This window comes from Hyla sarda, chromosome 4, assembly GCF_029499605.1.
Source record: "Hyla sarda isolate aHylSar1 chromosome 4, aHylSar1.hap1, whole genome shotgun sequence".
Taxonomy (NCBI): Eukaryota; Metazoa; Chordata; class Amphibia; order Anura; family Hylidae; genus Hyla; species Hyla sarda.
The window spans coordinates 173,871,504-173,898,862 of NC_079192.1; the positions used below are offsets into that span (position 1 = coordinate 173,871,504).

Genomic DNA, 27,359 nt, shown 5'->3' on the forward strand with positions numbered 1-27,359 from the left:
TACATGTCTCTATGACACATCAAAATATTTTTTATTTCTTTTCGAGGACAGTGGCACTAATGATTTGAAGAGACTTCTATAGTTATAGTTTTATCAGTAACTGCATCAAGATGGGTTTTCACTGGGTACTCCGCCCCTAGACATGTTATCCCCTATCGCGTGGGTCCCGCCGCTGCGAACCCCTGCAATCTCTCCTGCAGCACCCCAGTCATCTGGTGCACAGAGCAAGCTTTACTGATGACTGGCGATGCAGGGACCGGAGGATCGTGATTTCATGACCCCACACCCTTGTGGCATCATGCCCCACCCCCTTAATACAAGTCTATGGGAGGGGGCATGACAGTCGCCACGGCCCCTCCCATAGACTTACATTAAGGGAGTGGGGTGAGGCGTGGCCATGACGTTATGATTGTCCGGCCTCTGCATCGTCAGTCATCAGGCACAGAGTAAAGCTCGCTCTGTGCACCAGATGACTGGGGTGCTGCAGGAGAGATCGCGGGGGTTCCCATTGGCAGGAACCCCGCGATCAGACATTTTATCCGCTATCCTTTGTAAAGGGGATAAGATGTCTAGGGACGAAGTACCCCTTTAAGCTCTATATTATATCAGTCATTAAATAAAACCTGTACCCCAAGATTTATGTGCAGGTCACTAAGATCAATAACATACATTCTGAACTAAACCCAATTATTTTTCTCACCTGTAGCCTGAGGAGCACCACCCAGCACGTGCAGCATGAACCCAGGTACAGAACGGAAATGAGAATTATCGATGGAATGGATGGGATGAGCACTGACAACCGCTGAAATAGAGACAGAATGGTGAATGATTGCATAATGCAGTTATGTGGGAATGGCAACATGGTAAAAGATAAAAGGATGCGATGATCAGATCTAATAATGAAGATCACACTGTGATATGGGAGGGAATAAGTGGACATAAAATAACAGTGATAAGAACTCATGGAATCGTGAATATAGAAGATTGAATTTAAGAGTTTGCAAATGTCACAAATGTAACAATAAGAGGAAATGGAAGAGATGATCACAATGGAGCACATGCATTACCAGATAAACAATAGACCACACATCTAACTAGGAATCTTAGCTTCTTTATGAACTGCTTATCTAAGAGTGACACTTCATAATATACTCAGGACCTGAAATTGATCCTGATGTTAGGCCAGCTGCAGTTAATAAGCATAAACCCAACAGACCGATTGACTGAGGCAGGTAATGATATTGTGCTGAGTAGATTCTCTCAAAGTACTCACGTTGTGGAGGTTGGGAGTCAAAAGGCATCATTATTTTTGGTCTTATCCCTCGACGTCCAGCAAGTGAAGATACAGAATCTTCAGATTCCAGGCCTAAAGAAATTAGATTGTAAAAAATACATACACATCAAGCTAGTTTATCATTTCCATTCTTTCAGTTCTTACTTAAAAGCACACCAGAGCCCGCACACCAATGCCATTTTGAGAAACCTTGGCGTTGGTGTGCGGGCTCTGGTGTGTCCTTCATATAAGGATACACTGGCGAATGTCTCAATTTTAACATCAGTGTTGAGGGATAGCTAATGTCATAGTATACATCTACCACAATAGTGCACCCATATTCCTGTATTGTATTATTCTAATTGTTACACATCCACACCATCTATCTGGTGTAGGATTCTATTGTGGCACTTTTAGTCCGCTGCAGGCATCCTCCATTGTATGCATTTTTATGCTGGGGATCGCCCTTAGCAACGGACTACAAGGGCAGGATCTGCTCCCCCAGTATAAATGCACAACCGCATTTGGGGTTGAGCACCTCCAGCCACTTGAGACCATGTTTTTTGTTGTCTGTTTAAATTTTATACTTGGAGGGGTGTAAACTCCATAATTAATGTGCCTTGAATATCTTCAAGGCAGCATTAAGGTAGCACTTGTGAGGCCATGCACCCATATTAGCCAACTCAGGTGGGGTTTGCAACTTGCCTCCATCCTCCCATTGCATGTGTGCTCAGTCACGCTGGAGGGTATCTGGGAGGAGGTTGTGAGTTGACCGAATGCTGCCGTAATTGCCCACTGGCCCGTTTTGCTTATCACGCACAGGTAGGATTAGCGTAGGTCCCACGCCATTTTGAGAAACCTTGGCGTTGGTGTGCGGGCTCTGGTGTGTCCTTCATATAAGGATACACTGGCGAATGTCTCAATTTTAACATCAGTGTTGAGGGATAGCTAATGTCATTGTATACATCTACCACAGTAGTGCACCCATATTCCTGTATTGTATTATTCTAATTGTTACACATCCACACCGTCTATCTGGTGTAGGATTCTATTGTGGCACTTTTAGTCCGCTGCAGGCATCCTCCATTGTATGCATTTTTATGCTGGGGATCGCCCTTAGCAACGGACTACAAGGGCAGGATCTGCTCCCCCAGTATAAATGCACAACCGCATTTGGGGTTGAGCACCTCCAGCCATTTGAGACCACGTTTTTTGTTGTTTGTTTAAAAGCATTACAGCCATTTAACAATTTTTTTTTTATAAATAATAAGGTCAAAAGCTTTGATTGGGCACTGATTTCTAGACTGAACTAGAAGTAGTTGAAAGAGTTGTACGCTTCACTCCGTGACTTGCAGCTTGATCTGACTCATTGCAGGGGATGGGCTTCGTTTTAAGTCTATTGAGCCCCCCTCCTATAATGAGTTGAATCGGTTGGTGAGTCGGGGAGTAAAGCACACAGCCACAAGCTTCTCCCAGCTATATCACAGTAATGTGATATTTGTTATGTGACGGTAACACTTTTCATGTCATAAAAAGAAGAATACATAGTAGCTGACACAATGTGATCTTTTCTAGAAAAGTGTGCATTATTTTTCTCATCACCTCGGTATGAATTGCTGTGCTGGTGAATGCTGCCTTCTGTGGTGCTGTCTCCAGGAGTGATATCCTGTGGTGATCGAGGCAGGGTGCTGTCTGTTAGCATTGGGTTCGTTTCTGGGGATTTATCCACTGGTTTCAACTCCAGTCTCTCATGATGAATCCAGAGGTCAGGAGGCTTTACATCCTTGGAGTTACCCTTGTATTTATGGGATCCATTTACTGACTTACATGCAGCTCTTTTCCTAATAATCAAAGGACAAACATGGACAAATTAGAGATTTAATAAAAAAAGACAGTCAAACCAATGTAAGAAGTATATACAGGTTATTTCTGAAAGGACAAATATATGATACTGTAAACAAAGCAGCTCAATAACTAACTTTTTATGATGGGAACTGGAGCGACGAGAGCAGATGGCGGCAATGACCACAGCCACCAAAACTGTTATAACTCCAAGAGATACAATGATTGTAAGCAGCATGTTCTGATCCAAAGAAGTAGGACTACCATGAGGACTATTACTGCCTGCAAAAGTTCAAAAAAAGAGGTCAAATGGGAAAATAAAGGACAATGGAGGAAATTTATAATTTGCAACATTTTTTATGGTTTAAAAAAAAGCAAATACAGAAGGAAAATAGCAAAATAGACTGACTTAAAATCTGCAACAATAATAGGGATACATTTTAACAATGTATAGCACAGTTATCATAGGGAATAATCCCCCAAACAATGCTCAGAATCAGGTGTTTCAACAACGACAAGGGCAGTAGGCTATAATGAACCTGAACAGCAAGAATACTGAATTATATAGGGTCGCCCATTCCTTAAGTGAGAGACACTGATCAGGGTGTTAGAAGGGGTACAGCCATCAATGTTTTCTGGTTTGCTGACATGCGCTCCATAGAGGATGTACACACAGGACAAGCATTACAAATACTTGAAAATGTTGCCTCATCTTCTGCCGGTTATTGCTAAGTGCAGTGTATAATGGCCTAATTCAACAATAGGCACATGCTACCTGATAAATTTTGTGCAAGTCAATGTATACCACTGAACTGACTTCTACTTTTCCATAACGTCTAGAACACATGCACTTCAGTTAAGTTTTCTTATCTCTTAGGCACAAACATTTGTGGCAACTGTATGCCAGTCAGCAAGCGTAGAGCAATGATTAATTCCCTTCAATGTCTAATTTTTAAAGATATTTTACAGCAAGCATTTATTCAGGACTGGTATAAAAGAAAATCAAAGACTATTACCTCCAGGTGGAGGTCCATTATTTCCTCCTGTGTCTGGGGGGCGGCTTCCTCTTCCTGTTACACCTGATGCTGAAAGAAAGACCTCTATCAGATAAGGCAGACATTGATCATAAAAAGTAGGATATAACATCAATGTCTAATTGGTGGAGGTCTGACTGCAGTGACCTCCCGCAATTAAAAGAAAAAAGTGACAAGGGAGCTTCAAAACAAAAAGAAAAAAAACTAACAAAACACAAACAAAGATATTTCTATACTACTGAGATACAAAAGATTTCCCATGTCAAAGTTTTTACCTTGATTGTTAGGCATGTAAGGTGTTGATTCTGCCATAGGGAGGCATTAATAAAAAAGTTGGAATTGTCAGTGAAGGTTAAATAGACATTTTTGTGTACAATGCATAAATAATTAGAAAATGTTTAATATGTATAAAGAGGAGTTTGTATTACATTACAAAAATTGTATAACATAACAGGTATCCATCCAGCTGATCTAGCAGCTTATGGTATATAAACCCCTTAAGGACAGTGGACGTAAAAGTATGTCCTGTGCATGAAGCGAGCACAGGAGCTGTGCTCACTTCATGCACAGCAGGTACTGGCTGCCATCAGCAGCCAGGGACCTGCCAGTAATGGCAAACATCAGCAACCGCGCTGATGCCCCCCATTAATCCTACTTAATCAATACAGATAACAACATCTGCAGTGCTGCCGGTGACTGATCGGACCACTTGGGGTAAAATCGCAGGGGTCAAGATGGCCGCTAGAGGTCCCCTCACCTGCTCCCCCAAGGCTTTGGCGATCTGCTGCTCTAGTTTGCCTTCTAGCAGACCAGAGCAATAGATCGCAAATATTACTGATCAGTGCTATGCCTATGCATAGCAATAAACAGTATAGCAATCCAAGGACTGCTACGTATAGTCAACTATGGGGACATAAAAAAACAAACAAAAAAAAAGTTAAACAAAAATTTTAATAAAAATTTTTTGGTATCGCGTGCGTAAATGTCTGAACTATTAAAATATAATGTTAATAATCCTGTATGGTAAACGGCATTAACATATAAAAAAAAAAACAAAGTCCGAAATTGGAGTTTTTGGGTCACACCACATCCCAGAAAAATGTAATAAAAAGTGATCAAAAAGTCACATATATGCAAAAGTGGCACAAATTTAAACTACACATCAAAGCACCAAAAATGAGCCCTCATACATCCCTGTGTTTGGGGAAAAAAATCTAAATGTTATAGGTGTAGAAAAAAGCCATTTTAAACATACAAATTTTTTTGTTTTTTTAAAAGTAGTATAAAATCAGTTTTACTATAAAGTGCACTGCAGAAAAACAAAACCCTCCAAAAGTTGGAAAATTGCTGTTCTTTTCAGTTTCCCCACAAAATAATATATTTTTTGGTTACGCCATACATTTTAGGGTAAAATGAATGGTGTCATTACAAACTACAATTGGATGCGAAAAAAACAAGCCCTCATATGGGAATGTGGTTGGGAAAAAAACCCAGTTATGTCTATTAGAAGGCAAGGAGGAAAAAACTAAATTGCAAAAATAAAATTGGCTGGTTGGGTCCTTAAGGCCAAATTGGGCTGTGTCCTTAAGGGGTTAAATGCCGCAGATATATCTCACTAGCCACAGTTGTTATTATGTTTGCTTAGTTATGTTATGCCTGTAAATTTAGGCCTTGTATAGTAGCACTACTAAAAGCATTGATAGGGTACGTTCACACATGCATTCTTTGCTGCATATTTTGCTACCCATTGAAGTCAATGGGTAGCAAAATTAGCTGCAGAAAAACTGGAGCAAAATATGCATGTGTAAATGTACCCATAAACAAAGGGAACTGCAGATCACCACATTTGCCCTGCTCACCTTTTGGAGTGCGAAATGGAACAGCCTCGGACATGGGACCCATTCCTTTTGAGTTTCGAGCCTGGATCTTAAAGTAGTAAGGAGTGTCTAGTGTCAGCTCTTGTATTTGGTGTGTCAAACGGTTTCCAACAACTGGTTCTATAACCCAGTCATGAAGCTCTGCTTGAACGTCTGTGCTATAATATATAATGTAACCTGCAGGAAGAAAAGCATAATTGATGTGCTGGAATGTAAAAGTTTGATGAACTTAGAATGCTGAGAAAGAATGCTTTCTTCCAAAAATTATCAATAAGCAGGAAATATTCAACATGCCAAGAATAAGAAAAACAAGAACTTCTCACCAGTAATTTTGCCATTGGCTTCAGATGGGGGCTGCCAATTTACAATTATGGTACGTGGTTTCCCTTCTTTGCTAACCACAGTCACATCCTTAGGAGGCGATGAAGGCACTAGAAGGAAAGTGGAAGATAAAGATTGCTTTGTGCTAGATACAATTTTACAGGAACCCTAAAAATTGAAGACATACCTGACTCAAAGGTAGTACCATGAGCAGTCATGCTCCATGTACTTGAGCGTCGACCTTTAGTAACCATAACAGAGAATTCATACAGTGTATTTGATTTTAATCCAGAGACCAAGTAACTTAGCACAGTGCTGTTGGCCATCTAAAGCAATGGAAAATAATAAGAACATTCAGGGAAACATTTAACAGATTTTATTAAAAGCAGACTTATTTCACACTTAGACCAAAAGTGATTCCTAAATAATTAGCAGTGTCAAATGCTCACCTTAAACTTTGTATTTGCAGGAATGTTGGTTTTCCACCTTACTGTGTAGTATCTGGCATCGGTGATCTTCTGGTTCTTAGGCAGGGAGTTGTCAGCCCAGGTAAGGCGCACTGTGTCACTGCTGAGGATAGCAGCTTGGACCCCCACAGGGGGCAACATAGGAGTGGGCTCTGGAACTGGGGTGTATGAGGCATGAACAACATAAACATCAACCTCAGAAGTGTCTAGGTCATAGAAATGTTGCAGAAAAAAAAATTGCCACCACAGTATAACAAAAAATAAAGAAATAAGGTAGAGATAAGGAAAATAAATAGTAAATAAAATATATAAATACATGCAACCAGGGGAAATAGAAGTAAAAAAAAAAAATCAGTGATATGAAAGGTTAAAACAAAGTAAAAGTCAGATAAATCATAAATATATAAAACAGATGTAAGAGGAGAAAATATCAATGCAGAAACAGAGAAAGGAGAGAAAGAGAGAAGAGATTGTTAGTGTTAGAAACAAGTAAGCTCATTGTTAACATTGAAAAAAACATAAAGCAAAGATTAAGGCTGGCCATACACATTGAACAGCTATTTCTTCCAACACCCCCGTATGCTTGTACACTAGACAGTGCAAATATTCTGAATGCATAGAGGGGAGTCAGCTAGATACCTCTAGTAGAAATGTATCCCCAAAAGAGCTAAATAATTGGGCAAGTTAAAATTCATCTCTCCCCCAGCATCATGGGAGATTCAAGAGAACCCTATACACACTAGATCAGAATTGTCCAACCAGTGTGCCTCCAGCGGTTGCAAAACTACAAGACCCAGCATGCCCGGACAACCAAAGGCTGTCTGTGCATGCTGGACATTGTAGTTTTGCAACAGCGGCAGACAACCTTGGTTGTGAAACACTGCATTAGATGGTCAGCTAGTCTAGAAGAATCCAATGTGTATGAACAGCTTACATCTGCTCACCAATGTTAAAGGGAAACTGACAGTGAGTTTACCCGCACTAAACCCAAAACACAAGGTTACAGTGCGCGTTAACCAGATTACAATGAGGTATCACTTAACCAGATCTACGGTGCAGTCCCGGAGATACCTGTTGTATTAATCAGCATTGCTAATCTGGACCCAACATACCCACCTTCCCTGCCTTCTTCCCTTCTGCTCCAACATGCCCACCCACCTTGTGATCACATGGGCAAAGGGGTACCATGAATATGCATAAGGTGGGTGGGCATATCTGTGCAGAGAGGATGAAGGCCAGGATGCTGGGTCCCCCCTCCAATGTTCAATGCCAGCCATTTTCAGATTAGCAATGCTGGAAAATACAATGGGCATCGACTGAACCAGACTGCGGATCCGGGTAAGTGATACCTCATTGTAATTCGGGGCACTCAAACTATAACCCTGTGTATTGCATTTGATGTAGGTGAAGCCACTGTAAGTTTCCTTTTAATGTTGTTTACACCTAGAGTGCCATCATAACAATATATAAACTGGTAATTACCTGTATGCTGGCGGGTGACAGCACTTTCATATAAAGGTATTCCTTCTCCCACATTGTTAAAGGCTTTTAAGGAGATGACATAATGTGAGCTGGGATCTGCAATAAAAGAATATGAGTATCAAGTTTATCTAATTAAAATTCTAAGTAAAATATTTTCCAAAAATGTAGAATTTAGGGTCTTAGAAAATACAGCTCTGTATAAAAAAAAAAACATAGAAGACATTGCATGCATTTCAATAGTACATAGTCCTGTCTGGCATTATGTTTGTTTTGTAGTACAATACTTTCAAGGAATAAAAAGGAAAAAAAATTAAAAAATTTCCACACCCCTGAATTTCTGCCACTGTTTTTCACTTTTATGCTGCAGATCTGCTTCCTGGCTATCCAACGCAGAAATAGTGCCAATAATTTTTTCTGCCACATGGAGAATAGATACCGAATGATCCATGCTACATACACTAAGATGCAATGGGACACAGTTTGGGGTAGAATTCCATGCTGAAATCCATGTGCACATATATAAACAAGGCCTTCTGTTATATAAATTGTTGGTTGACAGCATTATTTCCATAAGAGGGCACTGTTGCAATACGGATGATGTAAGCTGCTATGAGCAGGGAGAAAGAATCAAAGAAATATTAAATAAAATAACACTCACCCAAGTTTTCAATGGTGTAGTATCGCTGTTTATGGTCAACACGAACTGTCTGTGCATGAGGGCTCCCCAGACCATAACCTATAGCATAGCCACGGACAACCACCTGGTGCTGATTTTCTGGGGGTGTCCAACTTACAACAATACTTGTTACTAATGGACGTACATGGAGAGAACTTGGCACATCTGGAACACGAGACTCTGTATAACAGAGTTTATCATGGATTAGTAGCAACTCAAAACAAATGCAATAGTCACAGATAAATATCAGATACTGTCCCAAAAGCAACAAAAAAAGTCAACAGGCAGAAACAGACCACTATGGAAGAGCGCAAAAAAAATGAACCATCGTCTTTTACATTAAGGTTCAGTAAGCTACCAAGATTAGCACAGAAGTAATAGTAGTTTCAGGCCTAGTGGTAATAATGAAAACTGCAAGAGTTCAGGATTATTATAAATAATGGAAAAAAATTACTGACACTGCAGTTTTTAGCCAGAAGTGGATCCAGCAGGAAGGAGAAGTATAAGGCTATGTTCACACGGAGGAACATCCGCACAGGGAATCTCTGTGCGGACATTCCCCTGCCCTGAATACGAAGTCTCATAGGCGGCAATGCATTTCCTTGTGAACTCTGTCAAAAAAATAAACATGTCTATTCTTTCTGAGGAAAGCGGTATTTGAATTTCCGCCCCAGATGTTTCTGGTGTGGAAACTCTGCTATGTGAACAGCGAAGCTGAATCCTATTGAAAACAATGGCACTCTGCTGCTGAGGAATCTCTGTGCAAAATTCTGCAAGGAAATTCTGGCATATGAACATACCCTATGCCCCTTTCAATTCTTTTAATCCACTTCTGGCTTTGGCTCAAATGTAGCACAGGCAAAAATATTTTTTTAAATTAACAATTAATGATGACTTTACCATCCAAATCATTTTCAAAAGTCTCTGCAGAAACCCAGTCAGTAGCTGGTCCACTCCCATTCACAGTCATTGCCACAACCCGAAAGCTATATTCGGTATCACGATCAAGCCCTGGAAAGAAATAGGTAATTAAAACTCAGAAATTTAGTACAAAATTCTCTCAGATGTTGTGTTACTCACCATTGACAAGTTGTGACAGCTGGGTGTCTATCAGGATCTCATTTGTTTCAACCTTCCTTGCAGTCTTGCGGTAACGCAATTTATACCCTACAATCTGACCATTCTGGGTTCCTGCTGGAGGAGGTTGCCACTGCACTAAAATGCTCTGTGAAGAGTAAGTGATGCAAATACAATAAGAAGTTAAATGTCCAAGACAACTTTAATCAACAATGCGCTAACTTAGCTATACCAAGTGTAAGGGATTGTTTACACTGAGGAATTGGGGCGGAAATCAAGCAGAAATTTTCTGCCTCAAAATATTGTTACTTTTCCACAAGAACTCACAGAGAATTTGTGCGGAATTGGTGCGGAATTCCGCGTGGAAATGCAGGTTTCATGCGGAGGAGGAGTATCAAGTATTTCTATTCATAAAAATATTTTTTTCAGGCGGGAATTCCGTGTGGAAATGCTTCTGACTCAAAAAAATAATAACATTGATCTCTATGGGAGAACGACGCTGATTCCGCCTGAAAGAAAGAACATGTTCTTACTTCAAGCGGAACAGACTTCCTCGTCAGAATTCTGCTTGAGGAAATTCCTCAGTGTGAACTGAGGGGCAGAAATTCTGTACAACTCTATGGGGTTTTTACTGCTGAATGAATTGGAGAGGAAAAAGCAAGCAGAATTACTTGTGGAAATTCCTCTCCAATTCCTCAGTGTGAACATACCCTAATGGGCAAAGGTTAATGCTTATGTTTAATTAAAGGAGTCGTCCAGTCCTGAAAAACTTGTCCCCTATTCTAAGGCTAGGGGGTAAGTTTCAGATCGAGGGGGGCTCCGATCGCTGGGGTCCCCTGCAATCTCCTGTCTGGGGCCCCAGCAGCCCACGGGAAGGGGCGGGCTGACCACTGCACGAAGCGGCGGCCGACACACCCCCTCAACACAGCGCTCCTGCTCTGCCATAGAGTTGTATTGAGGGGGGGTGTCAGCTGCCGCTTTGTGCGGTGGTCAAGCCGCCTCTTCCCGTGGGCTGCTGGGGCCCCAGACAGGAGATCGCAGGCCCCCCCCCCCCCCCCCCCCCCCCCCCCCCGCGATCTTAAACTTATACCCGATCCTTAGGATAGGGGATAAGTCTTTCAGGATTGGACTACACTTTTAAATTATAATACAATTGCTTTACAAAGATGTAATGTAATGGACGAGAATCCTTATTTGAAAACTCTATGGAGATGACAAAATGATCCGTTTCAATCATTGTGACATATAACATATAGTAATATAGTAATGCTGCTTGTAAACCTCATCTGAACTGGGAAAATAAGCATGCTGTCCTAAAGCAAAATGAATGAATAATTAATATGGACGACCTAAAACAACTGCCAACTGTTTTGTGAGAGAAAAAGTATAGAACTAAATGAAAGACAGCAATTTTATAAAGTGCACCAACATTTACAGAGCGCACTTACATATTAACATATTGGCGCTCATTTTTTTTTTTTTATTCTTATGTATGTACTACCATACACTTTGTGTCTTTTCCACTAGGGGGCACTATGAAATTATATTTGTCTCACAAAACAGAAATAATCTCACCCAAAAGATGAAAGATAAAAGAAAGAACCTTAGGATAATTTCACATACAGGGTAAACTATGAACAAAGGTAGAAAGCTTAAAAAATAGCAGATGGAAGAGGAAAAACAAAGATACTAAATAAAAGAAAAAAAAATCTGAAAAAACAAAACAAAGATATGATTTACATTTAGAAATCTGCAACTTTAGACAAAGACTAGGACAAAACTTATAGTATGGATTTTACCTGTGAGCTGCGCACCTCCAGGGTAAGGTTCTGAGGAGCCGCACTGGGCACTTTAATGAAAACAGAAAAAGAATGTTACTAAGGTGTTGTACAGACAAAACTACAGAATTGGTCATACAGAGTACAAGACAGAAACAAACCATCAGACAGAGTCCTCGCTATAACATCTTGTGTTGACACTCCAGACCCATGTTTATTGAAGGCTACTACCCGAAACGTATACTCTGTGTATTTCTTTAGTCCATTCACAGTATATGAAAGTCCTGAAACATCAAAGTCCTGCAGATAGAATACAGTATATCAGACAAGTTTTCACAATTTACAAAAGATCTAAAAATAAATATTTTAACAGCAGAATACAACAGCCACATGTGAGCATAATATTTTTCAGGGTTTTGCACATTGCATCATATGGTCTTTGAGTTTAAAACTTTCTGTATTTTCAAAACACCATGGATGAAGTTTCATGGAGCTCAGTGGCACAATACTGTGCAAGTGCATTAGAATCATGCAATCAGAGTTTTTACTAAAGCCATTTTTTTCCCAAATACCCAAAAGATAAAATGGTACCTATCATTTAGAAAAACTTTTGATATGTCATAGGGACATATCAAAACTTTTTATCGGTCAGGGTCTGAGCGTACCGATCACGAGAACAAGCCGGGAGAAACGTGTGTTACGTGACCTAGATGGACTTGCAATGCAAGTCTATAAGGCTGTCCAGGTCTCAAAGACACAGTTAGAGATTTATCATAACCTGTGCAGAGGAAAAGTTGACCAGTTGCCCATAGCAACCAATCAGATCGCTTCTTTCATTTTTCACAGGCCTCTTTAAAAATGAAAGAAGCGATCTGATTGGTTGCTATGGGCAACTGCACCACTGTTCCTCTAAACTGGTTTTGATAAATCTCCCCCACAGAGTGGGAAGAGGAGAGCATGGCAGCGGGGTTCTCTTCCCACTTGATAAGTCGAACACGCAGAGTTCGACTGATAAAAACATTTGACAAGTCAAACCTTTTCCTTTTTAATAGGTACGCTTTTAAAAGGTTATCCTAAAATGAAAACTAGTCACCTATCCACATGATAGCAGATAAGTATCTGATCAATGGTGGTCCAACCGCTCCATGGGGGACTACCGAAGATAACAGAGCATGAGGTGCCCCTCTCTCTGGACAATGGAGCCCCATTTTCGTGATCAGTAAGGGTCCCAAATCAGTTAGGCTCCCATCGATCAGGTACTTCTTCCCTAACCACTATAATTGAAACCATACATAAAGTGAAAAATCAAGAATAAAGTGACAAACTCCAAAGCGTGGGAGGTGGAAATTCAGAAATTTTGTTTACTTTAGCGAAAACTTTGTGACTATCTTAAAAATCAGCTTGCAGTCTAATGTACATTTATGATATTAGTCTTGTTTACCTGCTCATTTCCTGCTCCTTTCTCCATATAATAAAGTTTGTAATTCTGAATTTCCCCATTTCCAGAAAGTGGTGTTTCCCAGCTAACACTAACAGAGGTAGGGGAGATGGCTGCAGCTCGGATATTTGGGGCTGGACCAGGAACTTGAACTGTAAGACAATAAACTAGTTAATAGACTCAGTACATGCTAAAACAAGTAAAACAGTATCCACAGTTTATCATCAATTATAGCTTTTTTACTATACAAAAACCTACAAAATTTCTTACCCTCAGGTTGTGTCTCCACCTTGAGAGGGGGTGAACTTTCACCAGCACCATAATTATTATGAGCCACAACACGGAAGTAATATACTGTTTCTGGCAACAAGTTCTGGATGGTAACCTGTAATTCACCTGGTCGGCTGGTGTTCTCTACACGCTCCCTGTATTTGATAAAGTGTAGTATTGCAAAGATTAGGATTCTGTGTGTTTAAATCAATACGAAGTAAAAAAAAACAAAAAAAAAAACAATAATAATAATATAATAAATTACATAAAATTACACCTTGCATTTTTTTTATCCAACTGGATCGGTTTCTTTAAGACCTAATGCCACAAAACAGCCACCATTTATTTTACACTAAGGACGTTTGTACACAGACATACTGCTACCTATAGTCCAATCTGCAGACATCATAATAAAGAACAGAGAAAGCTGAGTAAATAGATATATAGTTTGGTGGAAAAAGCTCCAGGATACTGTGTCAACTATTCCTGCATACTTTTGCTGGACTAAGTAGTCATGTGGGCGGTTCTACTCCATGATAGACAGCTCTCTGTGTATAAGTGTGCATATAAAAATTGCCATTACTAAATATGGCCACCTACATGACTACTCAGCACAGAATAAGCAAAGCTTGTATAAATAAATTACTAGCTATCCAGGTACATTTCCCATAGGCTGAGCTGTGCATGCATATATTCTGAATTGGGGGGAGAGGAGAGAAATCAGCTGCCAGATTCCTCTGCCGATGGCTTATCTTCCCAAGAAAAAAAGTATCAGGCATGCCCAACCCAGACATGTGCCGTTAGGAAAAAGTTATGAGGCTTGGCCAATACCACCAAAATAGTTATCATTGCCAATGTACTTAGCCAACTTAAAGGAAAACTGTCACACATTTTCTCCTGCACTATCCACATGTACTGGTAAGGGCGTAACTGGCAAGGGTGGGGCTTCTGCGGGCTAGCTGACACTGACATCAGCACCGCTCATGAATATTCAACCCCCCTCCCTCTGGTTAGGAGCGGCGAAGAGAGGGGGGATGAATATTCATGAGCGGCGTTGATGTCAGTGTCAGTTAGCCCACAGAAGCCCCGCCCTTGCCAGTTACAGCAGGATATACAAAGAGATTAAAACTACAATTACGGGTGAACGGCGGCGCGGATCAGACAAAGGTAGGGCTCGTTTTAATCAGCGTCTCCTGCACTCTCCACCAGTACCTGTGGATAGTGTGGGAGAAAATATGTGACAGTTTTCCTTTAAGGCTAGGTGCACACTGTGTATGTGTTCACATTTAAGGTATACATTTTATATAGGATAAAAATGTATGTGTTAACGGATGTTAAAATTGGATTATTTTGTATGCCACACAGCAAAATCCATTTCCCATTGCTTTACTAAAAAAAAAAAAAAACAGATTGCAATATGAACCTCTTTTTTGCTGTATACAATAATGCAGTCAACTATGCTTGTGTATCAAAATGAAACAAAATGAAAAAAAACACAAAAACGCAGTGTGAACCTAGTCTTAGACTAGAATTAGCTAACCGATTAAATGAGTACTCCTGAGGAAGTCAACTGGTGCCAAAAACGTATCCAGATATGTAAATTACTTCTATTTAAAAATCTTAAGCCTTCCACTACTTATCAGCTGCTGTATGCTCCAGAGAAAGTTGTTTAGTTCTTACTAGGTACCTCTTTATATTCTTAATATGAGAAATAGTGTAAAATATTTCATTATATTTACTTACAATATATTATATCCATATCACATTTCAAAGTCTATCTATCAGCAGATAAATGTAAATTAACTTAATTCAGTGAATATTTAGAAGAATACTACAGATTTGGTATGGTTTTACTACAGAGCACACCTGTGATTAGCACTATCTAGATCAAGTTATTTAGTTGTATCTAGCTATTGAAAACTTAAAAAGAAAACACCCAAAATCAAAACTCACCTGTTCATTCCCTCTTTGTTGTAATATACTTGGTAGGTAAGATTTTCTCCATGAGCATCAGCAGGGACACGCCAGGTCAGCTTGATGAAGCGCGTTGACACCAAAGAGGCAACAACATCGCGTGGGGATGAGGGGAGGGGACCTCCTGGTGTGGCAGCTACATGGTGAGCAGTGGCACGGGTCAGTGAGGGGGCACGAGAGGTTGGGGCGGTAACACCTTGACATGGTGGAATTGGGAAGGGGAGGGGGAAAGAGGACAAGCACAGGCACACAGACACAGAGCGAAAAACAAGAACAAAAAATAAACAAAACAAACCAAGCACAGCCTCCATGCAGACATGGCCCACCTGCCAGTCAGGACACCACTAAATATAAGAAGTCAAACTGCAATTCCGTTAAGCTGTGACGAAAACTGAGAACTTTGACCCCTCAATTTACATATGGTGCCACCTTTGACTGGCAATGTAGTCCACAAACATGCAAAACAGCAAACTGATCCCACTAAATATCCAGGAGGACCAACAATGCACAGCAGTATTGTAGATCCCCTAGTTGTAAATGGGTGAACTTGCTATACAGTACACACTGAAATGATACAGTCCTTCGAATTGCAATATATATTTAAAGCTGAATATTCATTTTTAAAATGCTCCTAGTTGAAAAGACAAAAATGGATGTGTATTGGAACAAACCTGCACAATTTAAAAGCAGAAAGAACTGTATCATTGGCAGTCATGTAACATTGCATGCAAAAACTAGGAACTAGGAGTAAATGTAAAAATGCATTGTTTAAAAGGGGCACAGCTGCAAGGCACACTTTTTGATATACATAATTATATTTCTAAATTTAAAAAAACATTTTCAGTGATTTAAACAATATTGGCAGCATATTTTATTTTATTTACCATCTGTGACATAGGATCTTAACCTCAATGTCAGAAAGCTATGGGGCACTTTCCATGACACAGAAAGCAGCAGGCTATATGACGCATGAAGTAGAGAATGTTATGCAAGGGGCACTGGAAAGAAGAATCAGGAAGAGACTAGGTGGGGGACATCATAAATAGGTAAGGGTCACTGGAACAATACCCTGCGGGTGGGACTAAGGGGAAAAGTCAGTTCTCAGATAGTAAACTACAGGAAACAAGAATGTTTTCTAAAAGCCAAATTGTTCACTATCTCTATAAAAGTATGCCAACAGCACACCCACAGTTATTAAATATGGAAATATTGTGATATAGTAACCATCATAATCTGATTAGGTAGGGATGAATGCAGGACACTGGAAAGGGAAGGGATAGTAAATAAGGTTTTTAATACATCTTACCAGGCTCTACTATTATGAGCTGTGCTGCTGCCTGCATATTTCCCACCTCATTCTCTGCTATACACTGATAAAATCCTTCATCTGAACGCACAAGACCAAGAACCTGAAGGTTATGATCATCCTGAACAGAGAACAGAAGTAAACGTTACCAAAAGGACTTTACTCTTTTAGTTCCACTAAAACAATTCCCCATGTCTGCACCACCTACTAACTGCTACTTACAGAGTTCGGCCCATTTTAACAAACCCTGTCAGATTTTTATACGTGGAATGCTTTACGCTTTTACAAGTCATAAAAGTATCTCTTCAATAGTCTTCAATAAAGTACTTAAAAAGAAAAAAAAAAAAAAAAGACACACAAAAAACAAAACCATTTGACATGTTGTCCTATCAACTGCTGAAATCATAAAAGCACGCTGAAGTGCATGGCAGCACACAATTCACTCCACGACTGTCAATCAAATCCAACACTACTGCATTAGTCTACGGCAGTAGTCTTCAAACTGTGGCCCTCCAGATGTTGCAAAACTACAAGTCCCAGCATGCCTGGACAGCCGTTGGCTGGGAGTTGTAGTTTTGCAACATCTGGAGGGCCACAGTTTGAAGACAGCTGGTCTATGGAGTGGAAGCACTGGACTAGGCGGCCGGCCAGGCAGCTAGTGTTCTGCTGTGCACTTTACCCGGCTGTTACTCGCAGTGGGCCTCACGACTAAGAAACGATAAGGTCTAAACATTTCGCATGTCTGGACAATGGGGGAGATTTATTAAAACCTGTGCAAAGGAAAAGTTGCCCAGTTGCCCATAGCAACCAATCAGCTCGCTTCTTTCATTTTTAAAGGGTACCTCTCATCAAAAAAACTTATGATATATTATAGATTAATGTATGCAGAATAACTTTACAATTGCATGTTATAAAAAAAATATGCTTCTTTCTATTTAATTTTCCACTTTGAAGAAATGACCACTAGGGGTCTCCCTACCAGTCCTGGCAGCAAGCATTTCAGACTCATGCTGGAGTCCTAAACACTACGAGCTGCCAGTCTGCTTTGTTCAAAAAGGAGAACACTCAGAGCTGCCAGCCTGCTTTGTTCACAGCCTGTTTGGCTGTGAACAAAGCAGGCTGGCAGCTCTGAGTGTTTAGGACTCCAGCACGAGTCAGAAATGCTTGCTGACAGGACTGATCGGGAAAAATACAATGGAAAGAAGCATATTTTTCATTAACATGCTATTGGAAAGTTATTCAACATTCATTAATCTAAAATATATCAAAAGTTTATTTTATGAGAGGTACGCTTTAACAACGCCTCTGCAAAATGAAAGAAGTGATCTGATTGGTTGCTATGGGCAACTGGGCAACTTTTCCTCTGGACAGGTTTTGGTAAATCTCCCCCAATATGTTTATAAGCTATAATATTTAAACACATGACACTAATGCTTTAGGTCTAAAAATAACTTTTATAGCTATCAGATAGACTGAACTGTGTATTCATTTATCATGTATTTGCATACATATAACATTTGTATTAAACTAACGTGAAAACTCCAACTCACCACTATTTTAAAGTAGTCACTCGGGATGACCACATCTCCGTTCTTCACCCATTTCACAGTTGGAGCGGGTTTTCCTCTAACTTCACACTCAAACACAATATCCATAGATTCATGAGCATGTGTGTTAGCTGGCTTAACGGAAAACACTGGAGGCACTGCAGGAAAATACATTTATTACATACAGTCTTGTAAATGTGCAGAATAAAATACATTGCTAAACCATTTTGAGGCCTGTTCTCTATTCAAAGTGGGAATACGGCAATGATCCTTTCACTGTGACTTCTAGTAGACAAAGGAAATGGAAGCATACAGCAGCAGAATCAGATTTTGCTGCACGTAAAGATGAATTTTCACAGCTCTAGACCAAGAAAGGGTGAAGTGACACACACTCCGTTCTTTATATTTAGTAAAAAGGTGTACGTTATCAAGAACACACATAAAACAGGTGTGTGCATCTCAGAAACTATATAATAAAGCTATAGGGGAAATATGAGATTAGGCGCACCTGACTTTTAAATGTCGCTCAAAGTGAAAGGTTAAATGATTCAGAACAGCAAGAGCAATAAAACACAGGATGAACGCCGTACAGATGCACACCACCCATCAGATGTGATAAAGGTTTAATAAAAGGTTGGTACTGCAATACACCATAGGGGACTTCCTGAAGATGTGTCACCAACAAAATCTCTGTTGGAGATGGAAGGGAGTGACCCAATTTATATCTATCTGCCCCTCTTATCACCTGGAAGGAAGTGGGACAGGCCCCTAGGGAGGCCCCTGAAAGATAACAGAAAACAAATGAGCATTCTAGTGTAAAAGCCATGGGGAGATTTAATAGGGAGCTTAAAATTAACCCATGAACACAATATGAAGCTTTCACATATTTAGGTGCTGTAGGTTAGGGTGTGAAAACCTAAAGACATGCTTTATATGATCGGAGTGTAAACTCTACCATAATCGAGTGTCATTTTATACATTCATTGTTCATAACGTAATATATTACTACTTGTTGCAACATACCTGGTTTTTAAATAAAAGCCATGCTCTGTATTAATTACAATATTAATTATAAAAAGATCTGAGTAATAGCCATACTTAAATGTGGAGTATATGTTGCTCAAGTATACATGCACATAAACAACAACTGTTAGGTATCGGTATTAAAACCATATAAATATCAAAGTACAACTATTTTTTTTATACCTTGTACAAAGAGCTCAGCCTGGGCATGGACCGTTTGGTTCCCATTGTCTGCAGTACATGTATAGATCCCAGCGTCTTCCTCTGTAACATTGCTGATCTGCAGGCTGCCTCCTGCCAACAATGCCAATCTGTCTGAACTGTAAATAGAATGCACAGTCAATGGACACGTAAAGTCAAGCCATCTAGGTATGCATTGTACTTCACAATGACAGCTACATGATAGAAGTGATCTTTGTTGTATTGATCTTTCTATATTACTAAAGCTCAAAACAGAATGGAGCTTTATGTACCAGAATCTTTTATCACCCTACAGTGTCAAGCTTTCTTTTGATGGTTGCAATTCTATACAGGATATACCAAAGAACAGAAAGGGCAAAAAATGTGACTGCTAGAACAAGAGTATGTTTAATTTACAGAAATATAAAATGGTAGTATTCAAAGGGGATCAAGGCATTTTGCTTTAATTCAAAGAATTTGAAAGTCTGTGAATACGTTGGGCCTCTTCGTCGACCCCTTAGCATTAAAGAAGCACTCTGGGTTGTTGTTTTTTTTTTGTCCATATCATGCACACTCACCTTACAATGCCATATGTTTTATTCTTGTTCAGCGGTATCCATGTGTTTCATTACGGTAACTCACCATGTGATCACCAGTCTGACCCACAGAAAATCAGTGTTTAAAGGAGAAATGCGGCAGAAATCTTTTTGTTCCCCTAAGTACCCCTGTGCCCGGGCTGCAAAAACTAAATAATAAAAAAAACTTGAACTCCCCTTCCTATGTTCCCCCGTTGCTCTGGAATTCGCTCGCGTTCCTCTGGCGTTGCTCGGCTCCGTGCTTATTAGGCTCGAAACGTCACATTGCGGTCAGAGTATAACTGGCCGCAGCGATATCTCTCCTCGGCCGGTAATAGGATGAGCGCACTGTCATGTAAGAAGCTCGGGTCAAGATCCTTACATGACAGTGCGCTTAGCCTATCACCGGCAGGGGAACTTAAAAGATTTCTGCGCATTTCTTCTTTAATGTGCCAGAGGAAGTGGTCATTCCTGGGTCAGCTGACTTCCTATGAACTAAGGGTGCGTACACACTGCGGAGAATTCCGCGAGCGGAGATTCCATCTGGTGGTGGCCGCCGAAATACTTTGGCGGTAGGACCATGCGGCACTCAGACGTCACTCTTGACAGCTATGCAGTGCTCGCAGATTTCCACACAAAGAATGAACACGTTTATTCTTTGCGCGTAACAATTCCTCAGTGTGAAAGGGTCTCGCGGAAGATCCAATCGCACTGATAAAGTTCCCCACGTGTAATTCTGCTCACGGAATTCCGCAGTGCCAACGTACCCTAAAGGTTGACATTGCCTACCAGATCCAACCTAGCAGCTCACAGACCCCCCTCCCCTTTCCCACCCAACCTAGTTTCATCTGTATGCTGCAGCCATCTCTATGGGATTAGCATATATAACTGTTATACACCTCCCCTGAGGGTATGTTCACACTTTGCATTTTTTCTAGTTTAATTTTTTTAAATTTTTCTTAATGTGATTTTTTCCAAAACTGCTTGCAAATGGCACTATTTTCCGGTGACTGCACAAATCACAATAACAATGCATAATTTTTACAGCAATTTGGGAAAATCACAGTTAAAACTGTGCTTCTTTAGGCAAGAACAGGGATTTCAAATGGAGCAATCATGAAACATATATAGAAAAACACTCACCGATTAACGTATTCAGACCAAGAATCTACTGATGAGAGCAGAGGACCAACGACAACGCTCATCACCTTTGAAAGGTAGTCACTTCTAAGAGTATAAAACTCTTAACATTTTATGGTTGTGTAAATTAAGATGATGTAAATCATTTCAGTTACTATGTTTTAAGGGCTTTAGCTTTGAACACCAAAAGTCCAAGGGTGCTCTAGAAGAATATCTAGATGTGTGTATGATAAAGGGATCTCTAATCAAACATACTACATTAAGTTAGTGATGTTTTTAGTTTCTAGCAAAAAGAAAAAAAACTAATATCGGAAAGATGGACATACCAGAATATTTTCGTTATGGTCATTTAAAGAGAATAAAGCCCCTCGCCATTGCCTTTGTGTCACCATTAAAACACAAGGGGAAGGGGAAGTTTGTTATTGTTTATACTCCTGTTTTTGACATAAACAAAGTCCCCAATTGTTTTACATATGTCATTTGTGCAAAAACTGGTGAATTAGCAGATTTCTGCTGGCCCTGCCAATTCTGAAAAAGGTTGTGGGGATTTGTGTAAAAGGGGAAGGGGCAATCTATACTAGCTCCCAGCTAGCACAGATTTCTACATGCAGTGCTTGGCCAGCAGCCAATGTACCAGACTCATTAAAAGACATTCACCTTTTAAATAGGCACTGTCAGATCCAAAAACTTTTTGTATGTTGTTAATGATGAAAATGTAAGACATTTTGTATTATGGTTGTTTAAAATTTTTGGGAATATTTAATAAAGCCCCCATACCTACAGGGACAAGCCCCCATACCTACAGGGAAGCTAACCAGTCCTTCAGCAGCATCAGGAGTGATGGACAAGAGAGGACTCATGGACAAGGCTGCATGAGCAGATACACCAATCACCTCCCACCACCACAAGGGAGGGACACGCCCCCTTCCCCTAAGAGGATCTCTAACACTGTGATCCAATGAAAAGAGGTATTTTTTATATAATAAATATAGGTGATAAAGGCATAAAAATGAGATGTGCATGAGCAGGATTAGGTACTGAGTAACATATAATTATATTTTTTATTTGTGGGAGCTCCATCCTACTGCTGAGTGCTTCTGGGTTGAAGACCTGCTCCGCCATTAAGTGCCGGCAGCAGGGTCATGCCTCAGCCAATGACTGACTGAGTGGGTCTGTCACATCATGTCTGCCAACTCGGAAGTGCTGTGTTGCAGGGACCAGAGCTCCTGGATACAGCAGGGAAGCAAGCATTTTTTTCTTATTTTTTTTTATTTAACACCTTCATAAGCATGATTACAAAACCAAATGCTGCCTGGACAACCCATTTAACATCAAGGTGCAAAACGATGGTCTTAAAAAATCCCCCCTTTAAAAACTGAAGAGTGTGACCAGTCTTTAGTTGTATAAAAATATGAATAATTCCCAAAGTTAGATATGTATTCAATATATTACCTCCCCAAAATGAGTTCTTCTTGATTATGACTCCAGAACACACTGGGTGTGGGGTAACCAGATACAGCACAGGAAAAGACTGCTATTTGTCCAACAACGCTGGTCAAACTGGAAGGCTGACGTAGAAATATTAAAGGGCGATCCTCTCCAGTCTCTGAGAACACAAAAAAGATGGAAAGTGATTGACAGAAACACCCAAAAAAATGGCACAAAATGGCACAGTGAGCTTATCCACAGTGCTTGTGCCTACTGCTAAATTGTCACACCGTACAGGGCATTAGTTAAAATAAAAAAAATAAGCAAAAAGACTATATGCAGCTAGCATTACACTGCACCTTTTTGGAATGAGATAACCAAATTGAGAATCAGAACCTTTACGTGTGTAATAGCGCTTTTTTTTCTTCAATTTTTGGATTAGGGTTGGAGCACAAATGGATAATAGACAAAAAAAGAAGAATTTGTGGACTAGCAGACTGAGATACCAGTCTCCTATACAACTAACTCCAGAATAACTATTTATAGAAGCAGACAAACAAACCAAGTCAACAATATTGTTTTACTTCTTTTATCTTGTTGTGCAAGTCCTGACAGGCAGTTTAGAAAAGTATATGCATGAACGAGCAGGGTGTGAAATTTCAGGTGTATGAAGCGATTTACAGACAACCCTGGTATCTTCTGAATCACACCTATCTATCTTTTTTTATTGATTAATACGACCTGCAATAAAACTGCAAAGAAAAATGGCAGCACATGTCAGCGCATAGTGCTGAACAGTACAGGCATTTATGAGAGACAGGTGTTTTTACCTGCTAGTATTTTGACCTCTGCTTCTTCACTGTACTTTACAGCTGCTCCACTGCCCACACTGCAGCGATACAGACCGACATCACTTTCATTGGCAAAGCTTATAACAAGGCTGCCATTAGACAGTATAGAGATTCTGTCGTCTAACTCTCTCAGCGAACGGTTTTGCTCCCAATGAACAAATGGTACAAGTTCTGGACTGACATCACAGCTTAATACAAAACTATCCCCAACATATACCGAAGAGGCTTCTGGCTGGCTGGCAAATCTGGGAAGCCCTGAAACAAAACAAAAAGAAAAACAGTGAAGACTAACACAATGCATAAAAACAGACACTTTAGAAAATAAGTGGAAATATTATTTGGATTCGACTCAGGGTCCTATTACACAGGGCGACTATGAGCAGATACACTGTGTAATAGCCCCATTGATCAACCGACAAATAAGTAAATGCTTGTTCATTGGCTGATCACTTTGTTTTAACAGGTTATAAAATACTTCATTGTCAGCCGCACATAGCCTTGTGTAATATCGGATGTGTGGCCCATGAAAAATCCAGCAGTGGTTCGTGTGGCACTACCGGCAAGATAACTGAGCTGTGCAATAGGCACGGTAAATGAGCGCCGGTCTAGTTGTCATGGGGCAGTAGTCTGCCTCTCTAATACATCTCCCCCCCCCCCATGATCAGACACTTATGATAAGTGGTAAGATGTTCATCATCTGAGTACTCCTTTAAATATTTAAGCACAATACTTTGCATATTTCTTTTTTACCCAAAAAGTATTGCATTGTCTATAAGACAACATATGTTAGCAGTTTGCTAAAGTAGACGCACTACCAACATCAGGAGAACAGTCACGCAAAAGGTAGCAAGACAGAACCACTATTGGAGAACCATTCAAAACCAATCATCAAAGAGGCTATTATTCAGAAATCCAACATCAATCAGACGGCTACAAAACAAGTGCACAATGATTTTCCCTTCCACAAAAAAAACAAAAAAATAAATAAATAAAATATGCAGCAGGCTGTTAAAAAGACAAATCAATGTTTGAATATGATCAAAAAGGAAAAGGCATGAGAAACAGAATGGTACAGCAAAACTAATCCGCTGTGTATTTTATGACAGTCTCAATCATTACTGAGCAACTTAAAATCAATGTTTTGTAAGAATACATAAAGGAGAATTCATAAATAAATAAGAAAACATAGTTGCAAGAAACCGAGAAAGGGAAAATAACCAATCTAATGTGCACTAAAGGATAGAAGTATAAATGATCTTATGTGTGATAGTAGTGTAAACATTTGACAACTAGGGGCCACTGTACAGACTATGCACCAAGAACTGTGACTACTCAGAGGTTACAGCTATTTTATATTTTTATGTACCGTATTTTTCGCCCTATAGGACGCACCGGCGTATAAGACGCACCCAATTTATAGATGCCAAATCTAAGAAAATAAAGATTCAGAACCCAACAGTGGTCTTCAACCTGCGGACCTCCAGATGTTGCAAAACTACAACTCCCAGCATGCCCAGACAGCCGTTGGCTGTCCGGGCATGCTGGGAATTGTAGTTTTGCAACATCTGGAGGTCCGCAGGTTGAAGACCAATGGTATAGGAGGTAATACTCACGTGTCCCCGCTGCTCCGGACCTGTCACCGGTGCCCTGGATGTCGCTCTATCGCTGTCGCTGCGTCCCCGACGCTCCGGACTTCTTCTTCCCCGGGATCCACGCTCTCCGTCGCCGTCATCACGCCGCTCCTATTGGATGACGTTGAAGGAGAGCGCAGGGGATCCAGGCACGGAGAAGACACCGAGGAGGCAGGTAAGGTCCCTCCCGGTGACCTGTAAGCTGTTTGGGACGCCGCGATTTCACCGCGGCGGTCCCGAACAGCCCGACTTAGCAGCCAGGTTAGTGTTATTTTCGCTTGAGACGCGGCGGTCAGCTGTGATCGCCGCGTCTGAAGGGTTAATACAGGGCATCACCGTGATCGATGATGTCCTGTATTCGCGGCGGGTCCTGGCCATTGATGGCAGCAGGTATTCACCATCTAAGACGCACCAACTTTCCCCCCCCCCCCCCAGTTTTGGGGAAGAAAATAGTTTTTTCAGTAAACTTAGTAGTGACTCAATTCTCAGGCTAAATTATGGTGTGCACCCCTAGAAAGATGTTTTCCAAACCATGTTTCTTTGACGTGCATTATATTAAATAAACCTGACGTTTTGAAAACTGTGGAGTGGAGTGTGTTAATGGAAATAGGTATGCATTACATAACATGTCAGGTAAAGGTTGGCAAGGTGTGTGCTCCACACGAGGGCTGATATGTAACTTGAGAACCTCCTTTTTATTATGTAAAGGTGTCTCATCTTGTATGCTATAACACATAAGTGATGGGAAATCACAAATGATCTTATATATGACAGAGAATCGCACGACAAGGATCCAGCCTGATGAGTTTGTGTTTTCCAATTTAGTTAAACTGTGTTTCCATTGCCGGCTTCTTATTCCTTGGGTATACAGGGTACTCTAAAGGCATAATATGCTAGCTACTTCAAGCAACCGCTCAAAGATTCTGAAACAGCACTGAAAAGAGTGGTGGGGTACATAAATCATGGTTATGGCGTAGCAAGCCAGGCAAAACCATAGAGAGGATGATAAAGCTGAAAGACGTTCGTGAAAGATTTAGACAGAGAGGCCGTCCTGGGTGTGAATGTGTAGTCTCTTCACTGACTTGCAGCAGTAACCCTTCACCTTGCGCAGCCTATACAATACAATTAGTGACACCAACACATCTTGTCAAAGATCAATGTTCTGTTCATTAAGAGCCTGTAGGCAATGTACCCCCCAGCCTCCCCCGCCTGCCTCTCAGCTCCCAATGAATCACTCAGCGGCAGCGCCACATTCTTCTATCGATCGCACCACACTGTGTATAATTCTGCACGGGGCGATAAAGGAACAGAATGAGGCTTAACTACAACTTCATTTAATGTACAAAACCAACCTCCTGATAAAAAGGATAGGGGTCTTGTACGTAAACAACCAGTGATCACATTGCTTTAACCGGGGGAAAGGAACCACAAAAGTAATATATACAGGGTGATTCCAAAGGGATGGCACAAATGTAAAAGGCTTGTATTGAAAGAATCATCAAAGGTAAATGGTCAGTGACTGAAAATCAAAGCCAACAGGAAGGTCAATCACCTCAATGTTAGAAATTGGGGTTAAGAAAAAAACATTTATTAAAGGGGTTCTCCCTTGTTTATACTGTTTTTTGTTATTATGTTTGTGTGTTATGTGTGTATAAGTATGTGTTTTTTTATGTGTGTTGTGATTATGTATATCTGTATTTTCTTACCTTTTGTGAAGATCCGGAAGCTGGCCCCTTTTTCTTCCAGCGGCTTGCTGTGTAACCTCGGCCTCCGCCATGTTGTGTTCGGTAAGTGGGATGTCGGGGGGTGTGTTCTTGCTTCTGTCCTTCCTATCTTCTGACATCTGAGCCGAGGCAAATCTTTTCTTCCTGTTTCTTCCGTGGCTCAGCGACGAAACTGCAGCCTCTTCCGGCGCATGTGCAGGTAGTTTCTTTTTTTTTTACCAATAAAGTTTTTTTGTCTAATTTACAAACTGTCTGCGGATGCGCAAGTATGCAAATGCTATGCTAACAGCGTAGCGTACGTTAGGTCTACGCTAATAGCGTAGCTTCGCGGAAGCGCAGAGTTTGTCAATTAGACGAAAAAAAACTTTATTGGTATTGGTTTATTGGCCGCAGATTCGTCGCTGAGCCACGGAAGAAACAGGAAGAAAAGATTTGCCTCGGACGT

At 40.5% G+C, this 27,359-nt stretch overlaps 1 protein-coding gene across 8 annotated transcripts in view; it reads right to left on the bottom strand.

The window, feature by feature from the left end:
* The window catches only part of NEO1 (neogenin 1), a 144,381-nt gene that overhangs the window by 13,211 nt on the left and 103,811 nt on the right, over positions 1-27,359 (bottom strand). The window contains exons 3-26 of one of the 8 annotated variants that reach the window (XM_056572780.1): positions 23,539-23,814; positions 22,733-22,886; positions 19,569-19,705; positions 18,366-18,520; positions 16,816-16,936; positions 15,489-15,645; positions 13,536-13,690; positions 13,269-13,417; positions 11,989-12,127; positions 11,849-11,898; positions 10,053-10,197; positions 9,873-9,983; positions 8,955-9,152; positions 8,297-8,392; positions 6,797-6,972; positions 6,535-6,673; positions 6,350-6,457; positions 6,009-6,203; positions 4,425-4,454; positions 4,132-4,200; positions 3,253-3,397; positions 2,876-3,114; positions 1,274-1,366; positions 701-802 (exon numbers count right to left, since the gene is read on the bottom strand). In XM_056572780.1, coding sequence (XP_056428755.1) covers positions 701-802; positions 1,274-1,366; positions 2,876-3,114; positions 3,253-3,397; positions 4,132-4,200; positions 4,425-4,454; positions 6,009-6,203; positions 6,350-6,457; positions 6,535-6,673; positions 6,797-6,972; positions 8,297-8,392; positions 8,955-9,152; positions 9,873-9,983; positions 10,053-10,197; positions 11,849-11,898; positions 11,989-12,127; positions 13,269-13,417; positions 13,536-13,690; positions 15,489-15,645; positions 16,816-16,936; positions 18,366-18,520; positions 19,569-19,705; positions 22,733-22,886; positions 23,539-23,814 — 3,339 coding nt within the window. Of the gene's footprint in view, positions 1-700; positions 803-1,273; positions 1,367-2,875; positions 3,115-3,252; positions 3,398-4,131; positions 4,201-4,424; positions 4,455-6,008; positions 6,204-6,349; positions 6,458-6,534; positions 6,674-6,796; positions 7,021-8,296; positions 8,393-8,954; positions 9,153-9,872; positions 9,984-10,052; positions 10,198-11,848; positions 11,899-11,988; positions 12,128-13,268; positions 13,418-13,535; positions 13,691-15,488; positions 15,706-16,815; positions 16,937-18,365; positions 18,521-19,568; positions 19,706-22,732; positions 22,887-23,538; positions 23,815-27,359 lie in introns of all 8 variants that reach the window. The other 7 variants (XM_056572775.1, XM_056572773.1, XM_056572776.1 and 4 more) reach the window with 7 other exon arrangements.